The 19,445-nt window shown below is 56.8% G+C and overlaps 1 protein-coding gene across 3 annotated transcripts in view; it reads left to right on the forward strand.

Annotated features, from left to right (window-relative positions):
- The window catches only part of SND1 (staphylococcal nuclease and tudor domain containing 1), a 355,633-nt gene that overhangs the window by 13,531 nt on the left and 322,657 nt on the right, over nt 1-19,445 (forward strand). For all 3 annotated transcript variants that reach the window (XM_084808775.1, XM_084808776.1, XM_084808777.1), the window contains 6 exons: nt 1,276-1,354; nt 7,667-7,827; nt 8,032-8,123; nt 9,130-9,288; nt 10,215-10,321; nt 11,401-11,491. In XM_084808775.1, the coding sequence (XP_084664901.1) occupies nt 1,276-1,354; nt 7,667-7,827; nt 8,032-8,123; nt 9,130-9,288; nt 10,215-10,321; nt 11,401-11,491 (689 nt within the window). The remainder of the gene's footprint in view (nt 1-1,275; nt 1,355-7,666; nt 7,828-8,031; nt 8,124-9,129; nt 9,289-10,214; nt 10,322-11,400; nt 11,492-19,445) is intronic.

The following is a 19,445-nucleotide window of genomic DNA, read 5'->3' on the forward strand; positions in this document are numbered from 1 at the left end:
CCAGTTCGCCTCGATGCAGATGACCTGCCGCTTGGCACAGCATCTCCCATCTCCTGGCATGTCACGAAACCCTGCACGTGCTGCCCTCTCTCCCTTGTCGCGGTTCCTTCTCCCCTTCGGCCCATTCCCCTCCACGTTGGTTTCATCAGAGCTTTACTTGAACCAGCGCGGCCTTCCCAACCGGTCCTTCACTTCCACATGAGGCTCCTCCACCCATGGCTCCCTCACTACGAACCGTGCAGCCGTGAAGGAAGTCTGAAGAAGCAAGGAAGCAAATCTGCCCTCTTCGCAAGGTCTTTCCACCTTGCCTCGGCATATGTCCCTCGTCCCTAGGACTGCCTTTCCTGACGCTCTCATGCCTCTCCAAAGGGCTCTTGACGGAATAGCCCCTTGGGCCAGAGAAACAGTTCAGTGGGGAGGGGTTGGAGAACCTTTGCCTGCATCCCTGCATGCGTGTCCGTGTGCGGACCCCGATGTGGCCCGCCCTGCGGCCTCTGCTGAGCTGCAAATATGGCAGTGCCGGAACCATCGGCTGCGGTCCTGGTGCTCAGGCAGGCTTGGCCATGGTCGTGGCAGCTGCGGTCTACCTGAACCGGAGGGTGTGAATGCTGCCCCTGCAGCTGACCTGTGCTGCCTTTGGCGCTGCAGGCCCGTGCGTGGGCCTGTCTCCTGGGCGGCCTGGGCTGGCAGCAGTACTTCGTCCTTGTTCTCGTGGCCACGTGCGCGTCACACCTGTGGGCCTTGCTCCCCCGGAGTGGCTGCATCTGGGTGGGGTTGATGGGAGGTGTTGCTCCTCTTCCCAAGGGATGCCTCTGGAGGCAGAGCTCCACCCTCTCCGTCATGGGGAGGCGTGGTGGGCGCCACTGGGGTGGAAGGCCAGGGGCGTGTCCCGGCTCTGCTGCCTCATCCTCAGGTCAGCACACCAGAATCGGCAGCCCGGCCATGGCGAGGACCTGCTGCCACCATGCCTTGCATGTGGCTGCTGCTTCCTCACACGCAGCTTTGTGCAGGGCACTTGGCGGGGGGCAGGGTCTGTGCCCACCCGTTTAGTGCAGAGGAGCAGCGGGGCTCCAGGGCCATCTGGGAGGCGGAGCAGGGTGGCGGCGGCAGCCCCTCTGGTGGCCCCAGGGCCCCGCCTGGTGAGGGAGCTGCGCAGCCTGTGTCGCTCTGGTGGCCCGAGCCGGACTCGCCACGGGCTCCGGTGGTGTTCTGGCCGCCTGCCCCACCCCAGCTGGGGCGGGCCCTCCTGTTAACTCTGCTGTCTTTTCTTGCCAGACACAACTGGGGAGAACATCGCAGAGTCGCTCGTGGCAGAAGGCCTGGCCAGTCGCCGGGAGGGGATCCGTGCCAATAAGTACGTCCGCTTCTGACCCGCAGGGAAGGATCTGACTGCGCCCTTCTGGCTTGCAGCGGGGCTGCAAGTTCCCCTTTGCAAAGCCTCCCTGGCAAATTCTAGGACCAGGGCAGGGGTGTCGACTGGGAACAAGCCTCCCAAAGGCGGGAGCCCTCTCGCTTGGGTGTGTGGCCGTTCCTGGGATCTGCAGAGTCTCGCCCTTCCGCTTGCAAAACCTCAGAGGGATTCTTCCAGGTTTTCAGTCATGCGGCTCTGTTTTTGTGAGTGCACTTAGAACCCCGTTGTGGTGCATCAGGCCCTGATGCTGGGCTTCTGCAACAGATGTGGCTGCCCCCTGCTGGAGGCTTGGGGTCTGACCCGTTGTCAGCTGCAGGGCTGAATTCCGGCCCAGAGAAGTCCTCGGGGGCTGCATTCCAGCGGTGGGCGGGGCTGAGGGCAGGGGAGGCGGGCCCAGCATTGCCAGCATCACTTAGCTGTCAAGCTCCTGGCGAAGCCCCAGGCGGGGCATCCCGCCACAGTGGGAGACCGCCCCATGGGCAGGGCTTGTGGGGGAGGGGGTGGGGCGTCTGGGGAGCCCCACCCGGCCAGGCTTTGCCCCTGGGCCTGGGGTTCCCCACCCTGCTTCATCCGATCCGCAGAGGGGTCTGTCTGCCTGTCAGGCTGGGGTCCAGAAGCGCCAAGTGAGTGGGCAGCACTCTCCGGGCCCTTGGTGGCAGAGCCGCGGTTCCCCCTGGCCAGCACTGCAAGCATTCCATGGGCAGCTTGTGGCGCTGCAGCCCTTCCAGCACATCGCATGGTGCTTCATGGGTGCCTGGAAGAGCAGCACTGAGGATGTGGGGGCGTGGCCGGAGGCACAGCCCGGCCTCCCCTCCCTGCCTGGCCTCGGGGGGCGGTGCCGAATGCCAGAGCAGCCTGCGGGACCTGCTGATGTGCTAAAGGCCTGGGAAGGGCACCAGAGCGTTCTCAGAAGGTCTGCGGGGGCCACTGGTCAGCGAGCTCAGCCTGCTGTGCTTCCTGCCATGGAATCGCCACTGAGGCCCCGTCTCGCCTTGCTTGCGTGCTGCCTGAACCGCAAATGCATTTTGAGAAGGCCACAGATGGGCAGATTCATTCGAGGTCGGGGGAATCCATGGACGGCAGGGCCGGCAGGTACTCTGCCCCCCCCCCCCAGGTGTGGCATGACAGCACAAGTCGCCATTTCGGGGCACACGGAGTAGAGTGCGGCACAGCCCCGCTTGTGCTGCGGTGAGGGGTTGTAAAGCTGACTGGTTCCAGCCCGGGTTGTTCTTACTTATGTGGGGTGTATCACTTCCCCTGAGTGATAAACCCTTCATGGATCACTGCCTTGTTGTGGCGAAGGGGCTTGCGTAACTCAGTGAAGCCATAAGCTATGCCGTGCAGGGCCACCCAAGACGGACAGGTCATGGCAGAGAGTTCTGACAAAATGTGGTCCACTGGAGAAGGAAATGGCAACCCACTCCAGTATTCTTGCCAAGAAAACCCCATGGATGTATCACAAGGCTAAAAGATATGACGCCGGAAGATGAGCCCCTCAGGTTGGAAGGTGTCCAATATGCTACTGGGGAAGAGCACAGGGTATTTCCAAGTAGCGCCAGAAAGAGTGAAGCGGCTGGGCCAAAGCCAAAAGGACACTCAGCTGTGGATGTGTCTGGTGGTGAAAAGAAAATCCGATGCTGTAAAGAACAATATTGTTTAGGAACCTGGAATGTCAGATCAATGAATCAAGGTAAGCTGGAGGTGGTCAAACATGAGATGGCAAGATTGAACATCGACATCTTGGGAATCAGCGAACTAAAATGGACAGGCATGGGCGAATTTAATTCAGGTGACCATCATATCTACTATTGTGGGCAAGAATCCCTTAGAAGAAATGGAGTAGCACTCATAGTCAACAAAAGGGTGGGAAAAGCAGTACTGGGGTACAATCTTAAAAATGATAGAATGATCTCAGTACGAATCCAAGGCAAACCATTCAACATCACAGTAATTCAAGTCTATGCCCCAACCATTGAGGCCGAAGAAGCTGAGGTTGATCGGTTCTATGAAGACCTACAACACTTTCTAGAACTAACACCAAAAAAAGATGTCCTCTTCATCATAGGGGATTGGAATGCTAAAGTAGGAAGTCAAGAAATCACCGGGATAACAGGCAGGCATGGCCTTGGTGTACAAAATGAAGCAGGACAAAAGCTAATAGAGTTTTGCCAGGAGAACATGCTGATCATAGCAAACATTCTTTTCCAACAGCACAAGAGGCGACTCTACACATGGACATCACCAGATGGTCAATATCGAAATCAGATTGATTATGTCCTTTGCAGCCAAAGATGGAGAAGCGCCATACGGTCAGTAAAAACAAGACCTGGAGCTGACTGTGGCTCAGATCATGAGCTGCTTCTTGCAAAATTTTGGCTTAAATTGAAGAACGTCGGGAAAACCACTAAACCGTTCAGGTATGACCTAAATCATATCCCTGATGAATATACAGTGGTGGTGAGGAATAGATTTCAGGGATTAGACCTGATAGACAGAGTGCCTGAGGAACTATGGACGGAGGTCCGTAACATTGTTCAGGAGGCAGCAACTCAATCCATCCCAAAGAAAAAGAAATGCAAGAAAGCCAAGTGGCTGTCTGAGGAGGCTTTACAAGTAGCTGAGGAAAGAAGGGAAGCGAAAAGCAAGGGAGAAAGGGGACGATATAGCCAACTGAATGCAGAGTTCCAGAGAATAGCAAGGAGAGACAAGAAGGCCTTCTTAAATGAACAATGCAAAGAAATCGAGGAAAACAACAGAATGGGAAAGACTAGAGATCTCTTCAAGAAAATCGGAGATCTCAAGGGAACGTTTTGTGCAAAGACGGGCATGATAAAGGACAAAGAAGGCAGGGACCTAACAGAAGCAGATGAGATTAAGAAGAGGTGGCAAGAATACACAGAAGAACTATACAGGAAAGATCTGAATGTCCCTGATAGCCATGATAGTGCGGTCACTGAACTTGAGCCGGACATCCTCGAGAGTGAAGTCAAGTGGGCCTTAGGAAGCATTAGTAACAACAAAGCTAGCGGAGATGACAGTATTCCAGCTCAGCTATTTAAAATCCTAAAAGATGATGCTGTTAAAGTGCTGCATTCAATATGCCAACAAATTTGGAACACTCAGCAATGGCCGCAAGACTGGAAAAGGTCAGTTTACATTCCAATTCCAAAGAAGGGCAACGCCAAAGAGTGTTCAAACTACCGTACAATTGCGCTCATTTCACATGCCAGCAAGGTGATGCTCAAAATCCTACAAGCTAGGCTTCAGCAGTATGCGAACCGAGAACTACCGGAAGTACAAGCTGGGTTTCGAAGAGGCAGAGGAACTAGAGATCAAATCGCCAACATTCGCTGCATCATGGAGAAAGCAAGAGAATTCCAGAAAAACGTCTATTTCTGCTTCATTGACTACGCTAAAGCCTTTGATTGTGTGGATCACAACAAACTGTGGCAAATTCTTAAAGTGATGGGAGTACCAGACCACCTTACCTGTCTCCTGAGAAACCTGTACGAGGGTCAAGAAGCAACAGTAAGAACCAGACATGGAACAACCGAGTGGTTCAAAATTGGGAAAGGAGGACGACAAGGCTGCATATTGTCACCCTGCTTATTTAACTTATATGCAGAGTACATCATGAGAAATGCCGGGTTGGATGAATCAGAGGTCGGAATTAAGATTGCTGGGAGAATTATCAACAACCTCCGATATGCAGACGATACCACCCTAATGGCAGAAAGCGGAGAGGATTTCAAGAGCCTCTTGTTGAGGGTGAAAGAGGAGAGTGCAAAAGCTGGTTTGAATCTCAACATTAAAAAAACTTAAGATCATGGCATCTGGCCCCATCACTTCCTGGCATATAGAAGGGGAAGAAATGGAAGCAGTGATAGAGTTTACTTTCTTGGGCTCCAAGATCACCGCAGACGGTGACTGTAGCCATGAAATTTAAAGACGCTTGCTCCTTGGGAGGAAAGCTATGGCCAACCTAGACAGCATAGTAAGAAGCAGAGACATCACCTTGCCGACAAAGGTCCGTCTAATCAAAGCTATGGTTTTCCCAGTAGCAACGTATGGCTGTGAGAGCTGGACTATAAGGAAGGCTGAGCGCCGAAGAATTGATGCTTTCGAACTGTGGTGCTGGAGAAGACTCTTACGAGTCCCCTGGACTGCAAGGAGGTCAAATCAGTCCATCCTAAAGGAAATCAACCCTGAGTGCTCATTGGAAGGACAGATACTGAAGCTGAAGCTCCAATATTTTGACCACCTAATGCGAAGAGAAAACTCTCTGGAAAAGTCCCTGATGCTGGGAAAGACTGAAGGCAAAAGGAGAAGGGGATGGCAGAGGATGAGATGGCTAGATAGCATCACGGATGCAATGAATATGAACTTGAGCACGCTCCGGGAGAGAGCGCAGGACAGGAAGGCCTGGCGTGCTATGGTCCATGGGGTCACGAAGAGTCGGACACGACTGAACGACTCAACAACAACAACAAATCACTTCCCCTGAGGCTGCATGGCTGGAAAAGGCCCGCAGCCGCTGACTTCAGGGAGAGAAACCTGCAGGTGCCCATATTTTTTGTAGGCCAGTGACCGTATTCACCCACATGTCTCTGGGGCGCTGTCTCTCCCCAGTTGCCCACACTTGTCACGCAACGTCTGCACTGCCCCTTGCACCATCCACTGCTTCCCTGGCTGGCTCCTTTCCCCGGGTGTTGATTGAGCTGGCTCACCAAAAGGACTCACTGAGTCAAGGCTGTATGTATATGAGTGCGCGGAGGGACAACTGAATATCCCTCCCGTCACGATAAATAAATATTTCTAGGTGGCTCATAGAACGATGAAATCACAAACCATCAGTATTAAGCAGCAGATACATTAGCAGCACAACAGCAGTCACACCAGAGGTTAAAATGTCTGGGAAAAATAAAGAGGCCTGTGCTTGCCTTAAGGCCATGGAAGGCAGGGGCTCACAGCGAAGCAGGCCTGCCCATGTGCTGGCTGCCTGAAGGCTACGTCCCCTGAGAATGGCTTCAGGGCCTGGGCAAGTTGCCGCTGGGTGGCAGGCAGTCTGGCAGGTCCCAAGGCACATGTAGGGAGTCTTCAAAGGGCAGCACCTGCACCTGAGAATGGCCTGAAAGGCAGTGATGCCAGGGAGAATGTTCCCGCGGGCTGGTCCCCTCTTGGTGGTATTCCGAATTAATGGCCGCTCCTAGCACTCTTCAGAACCAGCCAAACCGGAGCTGCGCCAGTGGTGGCCGTCTTATCTGGCCAGTGGCGTCGTGGGCGGCGCACCAGCATTAGCACAGTACTATGAATGCCACCCATGAAACAGCTCGATCTATGAACACCCCAGGCCAACAATCTGACCCTTCTGCATGGAGTGCAACCCCGTCCAGAACAGATCAACCCCTGAGGGGCCTTTTGCACATGAACCTCCCAGGAACGGCACCTCTGTCTTGCTGTAATTGAGTTTTGGTTTATTGGGCCTCATCCAGTCCGTTGTGTATCCCAGACATGAATTCAGGTCATTCACTGAAACCTGTGAACAAGTGAGACAGAGCTGGGGGCCAGCAATGTAGTGTCGGTGCCTCACTTCAACTCCCCAGGTGGCTAACTTGCCTTTTTGTGTAGATGTTGGAAAGTGTGTGTGGGGGTGGGGGCAGGATGGAACCCTGCAGAACACCTTGGGGCTGAGCAGCTGTCCCACAGCACCGTCTTCTGCAGCCAGGCTGGATTGAAACCACCGAGAGACAACAGGCCCAGACTTCCCAACGCAGAGATCCTGTCCAGGAGGATGCCATGGTCAATGGCATTGAAATCGGCCGAGAGCTTCAGGAGACTTAGCAGCTCAAGCGCCTTGTCCTTCTCCTGGCACAGGTCATCCGTCAGGGCAGCCAGGGCAGTTTCTGTGCCCAAACTAGGCCTGAGAGCAGGTTGAAATGGTTCCAGATAACCAGGCTCCCTTGAGAGTGTGTGGAAGTTGCTCAGGAAGGGGACATTGACAGCCGCCTTTGGGGCCAGGGAGGGATTCTTCAGGAGTGGCCTTGTGGCCGCCTCTGTCTGGGCAGGTAAGCGCACCCACCTTGCGCGGAGGCACCGGGCGCCCCCTGCACCCGCTGCATGCGGGGAGTCCAGCAGGGGGGCTAGGGATGGTCTTTCCGGGGGGCGGGCTGTGCCAGGGCTGGGCAGGCCTTGGGCCGCACCCCTGTCTGTCACTGCCTTGGGCCGTGGCGTGATGGAAGAACGTTCTCCCCCCAGCCCTGAACAGAGCAGGCTGGCTGAGCTGGAAGAGCAGGCGAGGATTGCCAAGAAGGGGATGTGGAGCGAAGGGACGGGCTCTCGCACCGTCCGGGACCTCAAGTATTCCCTGGAAAACCCCCGCCACTTTGTGGACTCCATGCACCAGAAGCCTGTGAATGGTGAGTTGCCCTCTGTGGCGGGAGGTGTGTGTGTGTGGGGGGGGTTCTTGCAGGGGCAGGGCTTGCTCAGAGGCAGCCGCCTTGGGCCCTGCTGGTGTGCCACGCACAGCCGTTTCTGGAGCTGCTGAGTGCGCGCACGGCGTGTGCCTGCCTTGTGGGTCAGGCTGGGCGGGGTGGGCTGAGCGCCTGGTGTCTTCCTTGCAGCCATTATTGAGCACGTCCGGGACGGCAGCGTGGTCCGAGCCCTGCTCCTCCCTGACAACTACCTGGTCACGGTCATGCTTTCCGGCATCAAGGTGAGCTTCCTCCATGACCCCTCAGGGGAGCTCTGCGCCCCTGCCCACGCTTTACCTCGTCCATCGCACAGGCCACCAGGAGGCCAAAGGGCGGCCTCTCCGGAGCACGTCTAGTGGGGCTGTGGGGTTCTGTTCCTGAGGGAGCGTGGGACGTGGAAGATGAGGGCTGTGTGTGCGTGTGTCACTGGCAATGCTGTGGCGGTCTGGCACTTCTTGCCAAGAGGAAGGGTTGGGTGCAGCCCTTGACCACCGGCCACCGCTTGGTTTGTGGTGCTCTGTGGGGAAGCGTTTGGCCCAAGGGCCGGCTGGTGCGCTCACTGATAAGTCCCTTTGGATTCCCATTATGTCATCTGTTGGTGGGTAGTAATTAAAGTAACGGTGGCAGCGTCTGTCCGCTCAGTTGTTGCTGGAGCCTATAGCGAGCCAAGGCTTCAGAGAATTTGCCCCTGTGCAAGGTTGCGATCTCCATGCAGGAGAATGTTCCCGGTGTTCCGGAGGAAGGCGTGTGCACCAGCCGCTGCCCTTGGTGCCTGATCCCTTTTCCGCGGACTCTCCGGCTGTTCTTCTCCTGCCCTGCAGCGCCTTGTGCAGTGTCTTGAAGGGGCGGGGGGGAGGGTTAGGGTTGCTTCCCTGAGAGCTCTCTGGTCCTGCTGCTCTGCTGCTGGCTGTGCTCGGCCTTTGTGAGGCTGCTGCCGACTTGGGCGTCAGGGGCCTCCTCTGTGCCTGGGGTCCTGGCGCAGCTGCTGTCCCGTCTCTGAGAGAAGGGCCTCTCTGGCGCTGCTGAGTGGGGAGCCGCCTGCCCAACGGGTGCTCTGCCAGGAAGCCGGCCCTGTCCTGCCTGATGGAGCCTTGTCCTGGCATCTTGTCCTGGTGCTGAAGCCGAGGGGAGCAGCCGGGCCCTTCTCTGCAGTAGGGAGGGATGGGAGGGGCAGTGGGGGGCATCCTTCTTAGCCGGGCCTGCCACTGGCATGCAAGTCCCACCCTGACGGTGCCACTCTTGCTCTAGTGCCCCACGTTCAAGCGGGAGGCAGACGGCACGGAGACGCCGGAGCCCTTTGCGGCAGAAGCCAAGTTCTTCACAGAGTCGCGGCTGCTGCAGCGGGACGTGCAGATCGTCTTGGAGAGCTGCCACAACCAGAACATCCTGGGCACCCTCCTCCACCCGGCAAGTGGCGGGGGGGGCAGGTGCGGAGCGCGTGACTTGGTCTGGGCGGGGGGGGGCGCGTTCCAGCCAGTTCCCACTGGCACCTCCCCAGCTGCGTCCATGGCATCTCCCCAGGGTCCCGCAAGATGCAGGGGGCCCCTTCTTGCAGGCCTGTATTGGGCTGTGGGAGGGCGCCACGGGTGGCAGGGCCAGGATGTGGGCCAGTGCAGTCTGTGTGCCTGGGGAGGTGGCTGTGTGTGAAGATTGGGGGTCATCCCAAAGGCATGCTGGGGCGAAGCGTGTGGAGGTGTGTGTTGGGGGGGCAGCAGGCGCCTGTCCAAGGAGGGAGCGGGAGGGGCAGCCTGTGCCACTGAAGCGGGCTGGGAGCCCCTGTGCTCCTGAGGATGGCGAGGACTGCAGCAGCCAGGCCCTGGTCGTCTGCGGGGAGGCAGGGGCACATGGGGTCTCAGGGAGGAGAGGCTGGGCAGCTTCCCTACCAGAGACCTGGGCAAAGGAGACCCCCCTGGGGATGCCCCCCTGGGGATGCCCCCCTTCCACAGAGGGCACAAGGCACAGCGGAGGCCCAGCCCTGCTGCAGAGCCCCTCGCCCCTCCCTGTATCTAAACCCGCTCCTGGGGGCTCTCAGGACAGAGGGGCAGAAACTGTCTTGGTGCCAGCTCTCCGGCCAGCAGGTGTGGCTACCTGAACGGGGCGAGCAGTGCGAAGGTGAGGGAGGCAGTGCTGTGGGGCTGGGCGAGGCAGCCCTGTGCCTGGTGGGGGTCTGCCGTGAGAAACAGCCGGGCGACAGGCAGGGGCCTTGTAGCCTGCTCCCTGAGGGTGCGGGAGTGGCCCTTGGGAGCTGGGGTGGGGGCCGTGGTGTGCTGAGAAGGGGCGGGAGGCTTGTTGTGGCAATTTGACCCTTGCTATCTCTCCTCACCTGGCCTCAGAACGGGAACATCACGGAACTGCTCTTGAAGGAAGGATTTGCTCGCTGTGTTGACTGGTCCATTGCTGTCTACACCCGAGGAGCAGAGAAGCTGCGAGCGGCTGAAAGGTGCGTCTTGTCTCTCCCTCCCTCTGCTGGGCTCTGGGAGGAAGGTGGCAGGTGCAGCTCCAGGGCCGGCCCCCTTGCCCCCCCCCCGTTAGCGCCAGGGAGGCTGCAGCAGAAGGGAAGCTCTTTCCAGAGGGCCACGGTGTCCAGCCCTCCCCAGCCCCAGGCCCTCCAGACGTGCTGCACTGCAGCTGCCAAGAATATGGAAATGCCCACAGAAGTACAATTCAGTGTTTGCATGCAACTTCTGAATATGAGGTACTCCGTTTTATTGTAATCCCACAATACAAACATACAGAGTTGGAAATTGCAATAAAAGACAGCAATTCAGGAGGGCATCTTTTAGACTGGTCTCCAGCATACTCCCATTTTGGATATTTTTTTTCAAACTTATTTCGAATCGCACTAATTAATACCAGCAAGAGCATATTTTCATATTATGAATCTGTTATTCCTGGATTTGTTGAACTACAGCTCCCACCCCCCTCTAGCCTGCATTGTTGGGGAAGGCGGGTTTAATCCCTTCATGGGTTGGAGTAACTGACTGAAAACCTTTTGCTTGATTAATTGGGACATCTTCTTCTTGGGGCCACATCTTGAACACAGTTTAGTTTTAGAAATGCTTGTGTTTATAAAAACTCCCACTGACGGGTGCTGCCGTATAAGAATTCTCCTCTTGCTTGCTAACACTGGGGGGAATGCCTCTCCAACCCTAAGACTATATGTGTTGGGGCACATCCCTATATACTTCATGCTAAAAAACGAAGTAAACTACTTTTTATTGATATCCAGATTTAAAGGTGGTTTGGTTAATTGACTATGATTTATTTATTTATTAAATTTCTTAATCGCCTCTCTGGCTGGTCACCTGGCCGCTCTGGGCGATGTACAACAGTACAATTTAAAACAGTAAAGTTATACAATAAAACATTGTTTAAAAATACAATGGGGCAGGCGCCCCTGAGGGTGGGGTCCTGGGGGAGAGGCAGCCCTGAGGGGTGAGGTGGCCATGCTGGGGTGCACATTCTGCTTCCTCCTCCTCTCCTCTCCTCTCCTCTCCTTATGTTCCTGCTGGACACCAGGTACGCCAAAGAACGCAAGCTGCGGATCTGGAGGGATTATGTAGCCCCAACAGCCAACCTGGACCAGAAGGACAAGCAGTTTGTGGCTAAGGTAGGTGAGGGGTGGGGCTGTGCAGGGCAAGGGGGCTGGCCCTGGGCTGTGGCCGTGGCGCTTCGGCCTCTTCCCCGTGAGGACTCCTCTCAAATCTTTCCCACAGCAAGCAGCACCTTCGCCACACCCAGTAACGCTGCTGCCAGCCCCTTCCGGCTCAGGTCCAGCCCCTTTTCCTCTGTCCTCGAGCTGTGAGGACACCCTGGCTTTATTCTGTAACCTATATCATTCCCTGTCTTGTTCTGCCCTCTTGTAGCCAAGAGCAGAAGGCGCAGGGTTCTATAAAGCACAGACATCTTTATTAATTGCAGCATTAGGGTGTGTAAAAGTAAATCAGTAACTTTTAAAGCGTCTGTCTGTGTATCCCTCTCTCTGAGTTCTTCCTAACAAACCCTGTCGGAACACCACAAGCCCAGCGCCCTCCTTAGGTACCCCACACACATTCCCCCCTTCAGTCACCCAGCCAGTCATCTCACATAGGCACATCCACCATTCCTCCTGTCACTCATCCCACTCTCCCGCTAGACGTACGCGCACTAAGACAGAGTCATAACAGGGAATGCATATCTGCAACTACGCACTCATAATCTGCATACTTGTAACATCACTGAGGGGGTCCCCAGGCAGTGCCTGAGTGGGGTGGGCCCCATCCTGGGGTTGCTCAGGGTGTCGGAGGGAGGGCTTAAAATGCACCGCTACCATAAAGAGCGTTCCAGCCAACCTGTGTGGCTGCAGCGGTGTTCGACCATGTCTTTTGTGTGCTGTCGGGTTGCCCTGTGCGGATGCAGCTCGTGCTGCTGCTGTGCTGGTTGGGGTGCAACGATGTTGGTGCCGTTCCTGCGTGGGTGAGCTGGGAGACAGAGAAGTGCCGGGGAGCAGCCAGAGCTCGGGAGTGGAGCGCCCGCTTGGCAGGCGGAAGGCCTTGAGTCCAGTCCTGGGCACCTGCAATGAGCCGGGTTGTGGAAGCCCTGCCGCCCAAGGCCTCAGAGTCAGCGGAGACGGTTCTTGGCCAGAACCACGGTCTCTGTGCCTTCTGACGTGGCCCTTGGTTCCCAGCTAGCGGGAGCCTCCCCGCCGTAAGGCATGCGTCCTCCTCTTCCTTTGGAGTTCCGTCCTGCCTAGGGTGAGGAGGGGCCCTGGCGGGTGTCTCTGTGCTCGTAGCATCGTGTGCTCTTGAGATCGGCCACAGCAGCATGCTGGAGAAGCCGTGACACTCCAGCGAGGAATTGCAAGGGGGCCGAGGTACTGCACAGGGCATCCTGGCCCAGTCCCACCCTGCATCTCCCTTGATGAAGGCCCCTCCCCCTGGGCTTGGTGAGCGGTGTGCTGCTTCTGCTGCAGCTCTGGGCACCAGGGGCTTGAGCGGAGGAGCCTACGTGGATGGCTGAGGCAGGGGTCTCAGTGTAGCTGCAGCCCTGGGTTGGCCAGACACGAGCCCTGCCATCCTGGCAAAGTGGTGAACCAGGAGGAGGGTGGATGGTTTCCCTGGGTTCTCTCAGCATTTCTATCCTGCCTTTCTGTGGTAAGTCATTGTTAAAGTGGCTTACGTAATAAAAAATATAAATCAACTAACAGATTAAAATAAAATTTGAACAACGAAAGCACTGGGCAAACAGCATCTTAAAACAGCACCATGGGCAGCAAAATAAATCCTCACACAGTTTCTGACCTAGAAAATGCCCACTGGAATAAAAAGGGGCTTAAGGGCGTCCTTAAAAGTGGGCAGGAACAATGACGGGATCCTTAAATGTCTGACTGTAGCACTCTGAGCCAATTGACATGTCCAGGGGAGCCCCAAGTAGAATGCCTTGCAGTGATCCAACCTGCAAGTGACTGGGGCACAAATGGCCCAGGCTAGTGCCAACCATCCCCACATTCCCCCTCTCACAGCACTCTTCTCCCAGCCAAACTCGCTTCCACTGAGAAGCACCTGAGGGGGCAGGCTCAAGGGGGTAACCCGTTGGCGGGGGAGAGTGCGGCTCTGCCTTCTTGCCACTTCAGCCTCTTTCTGTGTGATGGGGGCAGGTCCCTGTTTAGATGCACAGATTCATATTTAGCTTGGCCCAATGTCTAGCCTCATTCTGTGTGTCAGAGTCTGAGCCTAGCAGTTGCAGATTCAAGGGTCCAGGAGTTCCAAGGTGGTCAGCACAAGCAGGGATCAGGCAAGGTCTTAACAGTCCAGGTCACAGGCAAATAGGTTCTAAGGCAACACAGCAGGCAAGGAGCAGGCAGGAGGATAGTCGGAGTCCAGTCCAGAAGTGCTCATGCCACGAATCGGTCAAACCTGTGATCGGGAGGCAAGGCAAGGGAGGCTGGATTCATGAAGGCCTGGTCAGTGTGCTTTCCAGCAACTTGGCCTTTCGCTGCTGTTCTTGTGCAGAGGCGGTCAGAGACACACCTCGGCTGTGAACGGTTGGTGACTGCACCCGAAAAGGTCGTCCTTGTGTGCAAGCTCCCTCCGTGCGAGTAGCCCTTTTCACACGAGGGGCCCCCGGCTCAGTCTAGTGCTCCTTCCGAGTTCGTCTTTTCAGGCGGCATTTCTCCTGGGGGCTTGGGGGTTTCTCTTCCTCCCCCTCTGAGCCAGAGTCCTTGTCCTCCACAGGTGATGCCCTCATGGAGCCCAGCGCCACGGGGCTGCTTGCAGGCCCTATGCATCACTGGCGCAGAGGGGTCCTGGCCACCAGCTCTTCCTCCGCCGAGGAGTCTTCCAGCGGCTGCTGGAGCCTCTGCAGGAGGGCTCGGGCTTGAGGGCTTTGGGTGGCCACCCCTGTGTTCCACCGTGTTGTGCAGCAGCCGCCAGAAGCGCGAGGCACCGGGGGAGTGCTGGGCACTGGGCACATGGGGAGGCCTTTCCAGGCTCCGAGGCCCGCCAGGCTTGCCCTGCAGCGGCCCGCCAGGCTTGCCCTGCAGCGGGAGTCTGGACACGGCCACTAGATGGCACCGCTGCGCTGCCTGGGTGTGCGCCGGGGGCGGCTGGGCCTGGAGCGGAGCCGTTGGAAACAGGCCCTTGGGCGGCTTGGGAAGCGCGCTCCACCCTGCTCCCTCGCTCCCTCTGCTCTCCAGGAACGCCCCCCACCCAGCCCTGTGGCCCCCTCGAGCCTGCCTCTGAGAGCGAGTTCCGGGGCTTGGGTGGCAGCCAGGCATCAATGTGTTTCCGCTTGACCTCTGCTGAGCTTGAGTGGAGGGCAGACAGGCGGCTTGGCAGAATGAACCTGAACTCCTAATACAGGAGGGAAATTATGACTTGATCCATGTAACTGAGACTTGGTGGGATGACTCCCATGACCAGAATACAGCAACTGAAGGATGTAACTTGTTCAGAACAAACAGGAGGAACAGAAAGGGAGGTGGGGTTGCACTGTATGTGAAAAATACATGTCTTTGCACAGAAACACAGGAGGAGGAGCTTGGTAGCCCCATCAAGAGCATCTGGGTTAAAATAAATGCAGCAAAGAATAAAAGGAACCTGGTGGTCGGAGTCTACTACCGGCCAGCCAACCAAGGAGAAGCCAAGGATGAAACTTTTGAAAAGCAAATAGCCAAGGTTTCAAGGAAGCATGATGTAGTAGTAATGGGGGACTCCAATTTCCCCGACACTTGTTGGGAGACAAATTCTGCAAAACATGGCCCCTCCAGGAAATTCCTGACTTGTGTGTCAGATAACTTCTTCCTACAGAAAGTAGAGGAAGGAACTAGAGGATCAGCATAGCTGTATGGAATGCCACAAGATGGTCAGTAGCCTGTAGGGTTTTTAATTGGGTTTTTAATCCAACAGCTGTTGGCTGTGCTAGGGTTACATGACAGCTCCATCTTCAGAAGCAGTCTGTGAGCAGCGTGGGAGGGTGGGCGGGAGGAGAAGTGAGCCGCCCCCTCGCCGTTGTGCTGCACTGGGACGAGCAGCAGGCTGGACAGGCTGGTCGGGTGTGGCGGGGACGGCTGCGCAATGGCTCTGCCCCAGCAGGCCGCTCCCTGCCTCTGTCTGCAAGGCTGCTTGTTCCCTGGTCCTGCTCCGCCCCATCTCAATGGCCATCTTGCCTTCCACTCCTCTGGCGCCCATGAGACTGCCCTGGAACCAGAGCACGTGATGCGGAGCGGAGGCATTCCCGCTCGGTGACGGCTGGGTCTCCCTTGCACCCGGTGCGCCTGGGCTCTGCCGTGCGCTCTGCAGCGACCATGTAGACACCCGTGCCCCGAGGAGCAGGCAGAGTGTTGACTGGGGGGGCAGGGGGCGTGTGCGTGGAAGCCGGCTCTCTGCTTAGCCAGCAGTCCAGCGAGCGGGCGCCGTGCAAGCGCTCTCCCTGTCTCCTCAGGTTTGCTTGGCGGCATGTTGCCTTCAGAACGATTAGCTGAACTTCCCTCTGAAACTTTGCCGCCTGCCACAGTGGCCTGTTCTGCTTCCTTCCCCTTGTCATTTCGGTGGAGAGTGGTGCTTTTCTGCCATGTGTTCCCTGGAGTGTGTGGCCAGTTTTAGGCTAGGGCTGCCTAGTCTTTGTACAGCACCAGACACTTGGGGTGAATGCTGCATGCGTGTGCGCCCTTTCTTGCACCAGTTGTCTTCATCTCCTCTTCCCTGCCAGTCAGCACAGCAAGGAATGTAGCAGTAGCTGGCTCCACTTTGAACAGGATGCTTTGAAGTAGTAATTTACTGTAGTAATTTACTGTAAAACAAAGTCATTCTGAAAGCTTTTCGAAAGCATTTCATAAGCATTTAAAAGCGGTGCAATAACAAGAATGGAAAAAAAGGAGCCTTAAGAGGCTGTCTTGAAACTGAGGATATCAAATGGCTCTCTAAAGTGATGCACGGTTTCTCACTGAAATCATGTTTCCACTGCTTAGCCTGGCAGGAGGGGCGCTGTGACTCCCTTCCCCATGAAGAGACCTGAGAAGGAGCTGCTGCAGCAGAGGCAAGCCGCTTTTGTTAGCCAGCCTTCTGCTTGGGAGCAGCTGCCTGCAGGCTGTCCCAGAGGACCGTGCAGGGAATGAGTGGTTGGTTCAGCGTCATTCTGGGGATCTAATGAACTCTGTGCTGTCACCCAGTGAAAGTGTTTGGCAGCAGGTCCAGGACGGAAGAAAAGCAGAAACGTCACTCCGTGCAGAATTCACTGCCTCAATGTTGGCTGATGGCCACCGGCTTCCATGGCTTTTGGGAAGAGGAGGCAAATTCCTTCTGGATGGAGCTCTGCGCCGCCACCATTGGCTGTGAGAGCTGCATGGGACCTCCCCATTTGGGGGCAACAGGTGGGATGAGCTTCCCAGCGGTGGGCCTTGATGTGATGGGCTGGGCAGTTCCTGGATTCTTCTCCAGGCGTCTTCATGTCCGCAACCTCTGCTTCAGCTCAAGGAGGCATCCACCCTAGACTTAAGCTCCTGGGCTGTATCCTTTCTAGATGGGATAAGTGTGCATTGTCCTGGGATGTATGGGCAGAAGAGCATATCAGGTGGGTCTAGCCCAGTGTCCTGTTTCCGGCAGTGGTCAGTTGTATGTCTCCAGGAAGCCCATAAGCAGGGTATGAAGGCAACAGTGCTCCACACCCTCCTGTGTCTGCCCTCTCGGGCAGCTGTGTTCAGCGGCAGGCTGCCTCTGCAGGTAATAGGCTGCTTTGGCCACCTTGAGCAGTAAGTGTGGATAACCCTCCCCCATCTCCACGAGCTGGTCTAACCTCCCTTTCCAGCTGTCGGGGTCAGTGGCTGTTGCCACACCTTGTTGGAGGGGATGTGTGGTGTGAAGAAGCACTTTGCTTTTTCTCCTGAGCCATCTGCGCGTCGATGGTCCTTGGCCAAACCCAAGTTCTAGTCCTGCGCATCTGTTATGTTGGCTGGTGCAGCTGCAGCCTTGAACCCCACTGGGACTTGTCTGGGCTGTGCTGCATCCTTGGCTTGGTGCTTTAATCCCCCCCCCCCAATCCCCTTGTCACAAGAATACCACAACACCTGTGGCCACAGCTGGGGGAGAGGAGAGAGCCCCGCCATTCTGCGGCAGCCGAGCATGCTGCTCCTCTGTGGTGCCTTTGCCCCTCTTGGGAAGCACCCCCTTCCCAGCAGGGCTGGCAGTGGCTGGTCCTGGCTCTGCTTTTGGCCTGCGCTGCAGTGTGTGGGCCCAGCCTGTCTGAGCTCCGGGGCAAGGAGTGTCCACAGGTCACCACGGTGGCCACTCCAAGTGTGGAAAGGACAGCAGTCTGGCTGTCTGTCCGTCCGTGGAGGCAAAGCAAATGGGCAGGCTGTGAAGCGGGCACCGGTCCAAAGGAGGGGAGAGGCTGATGTGCCGGCTTGAGACTCTGGCAGAGGGCAGAAGTGAGAGGGCCGAATGGCGCACAGAGAGTCTTCAAGGTGGAGATCATGGGTGTGAAGGAGGCGCTGCTAGGAGCAGCTGTTTGTGGACCTGCCTGGCCTCAGGAGGGCTGTGGGGCAGCGCCGTGGCGGTAGCACCCCCTTGGGCTTCGTCTTCACTGGCTCCTGCATGCCAGGGTTGGGCTAGTGCCTTGCTTCTGAGCGTATAGTCGCCCCGCCCCCGGTCATGGCCCCAGCTCTTTGCCAGCTGCTTCCTCTGCACGGTGCCACAGCATGCTCAGCACTTCAGCAGTCCTTGCTCGGGGCCAGCTGCCGCTTTGGGCCCTGCTTGGGGGCTTGGTGCCTCCTCTGTGCACGTGTCCAGGCATGGGAGAGCGCTGGTTGCTTTGTGCGTTGAGGAGGCGCGTGGGTGCACAGCAAGGGCTGCATCCTTCCGCTTTGGGGGCAGCCCTGCCGTTGCCCAGATGTCTCGGCGAGCGCTACTCCTGAGCCAGGCTCTGGTGGGCACCGGCTGGTCATGCCTGTGTTTTATACTGTGACAACTCGAATGGGACTTGATTGATTTCCCAGGGAACTGAAAAGGCCGGGGCATGTCTGGCAGGTGATCCAACGAGCCAAGGGTAGCTTGAGCAGCCTCCTGCGTGTGTTTGCCGTCTGAGGCTCCAGAGGGCTGCCATGTGCCTGGCAGGCTGTGCATGTCCCTGGCAGGGGTGGGGGCGCTCTCTGTGCAAAGCTGGCAGGCAGCCTTTTCCAACTACCTCCGCAAGCTGTTTGCTGGCCTTTCCCTCTGCTTGTGGGAACGGGTCCTGGCAGTGCTTGCTGTTTTGCTCGTCCCCTGCTGGGGGCCAATCCCTGCTGCAGGAGCTCAGACAGTCTCAAGTGCCTGTCTGAAATCTGCAGCATATGATCTCAATATTCCCCAACCCAGTGGTGGAGGAGGTGGTCTTCCCAGGGCAATGGCACTGTCAGTGGCAGAAGTCTCTCTCTTGCACACTTCTCTCTGGCATTTTCCAGAGGCACTGAAGAGTCCTGTGGGTGTGTGCCTCTGGCCCCCATGGGGAAGCTTGCTGCCAGGGCTGGGTGGGTGGCACTGCCAGATTTGAGCCCCTCCCACTCACTGTAGGCTGCATGATGCTCTGCGGGGGGCTGGCTAGGGGCTCTGCCAGAGGGAGCTGGCCTTTCCCTTGCTTGTTTGCCCTTCTGCTTGGCTGCTGCAAGGAGGCCCAGCTCTGCCAGCTGGGAAGGCAGGCCCTCAGAGTTCCTCCTGCACAAGTGGTAATAGCTGGGCAAATGGTGCAAGGACATGAGCAAAGAAGTCTTCTGTGTGGCATGCGTGGGAGCCCCATTTCTGGGACAGGTGCTCTTGAGAGAGTCCTGTGATCCAAGATGTGCTGGAGTGAAGCAACACATTAAAATAAAACAATAGCATCACACTTACAGAATACAAACAGCAGCCAACCCACAGACGCACTTATACACCAAGGACCTCCTTGACTAAAGCAGTCTTTGCCTGCCGTCGGAAGGGCAGCAGAGAGGGAGCCAACCTGGCCTCCCTCAGCAGGGAGTTCCAAAGCCAGGGAGTGGCCACTGAAAAGGCCCTCTCTCGTGGCGTCACCAAACGCACCTCTGATGGTGGCGGTCTCGGATAAAGGTCCCCTCCAGAAGA

Source organism: Heloderma suspectum, chromosome 7 (assembly GCF_057233095.1).
Source record: "Heloderma suspectum isolate Gila_16-S chromosome 7, 16-S_ref, whole genome shotgun sequence".
Taxonomy (NCBI): domain Eukaryota; kingdom Metazoa; phylum Chordata; class Lepidosauria; order Squamata; family Helodermatidae; genus Heloderma; species Heloderma suspectum.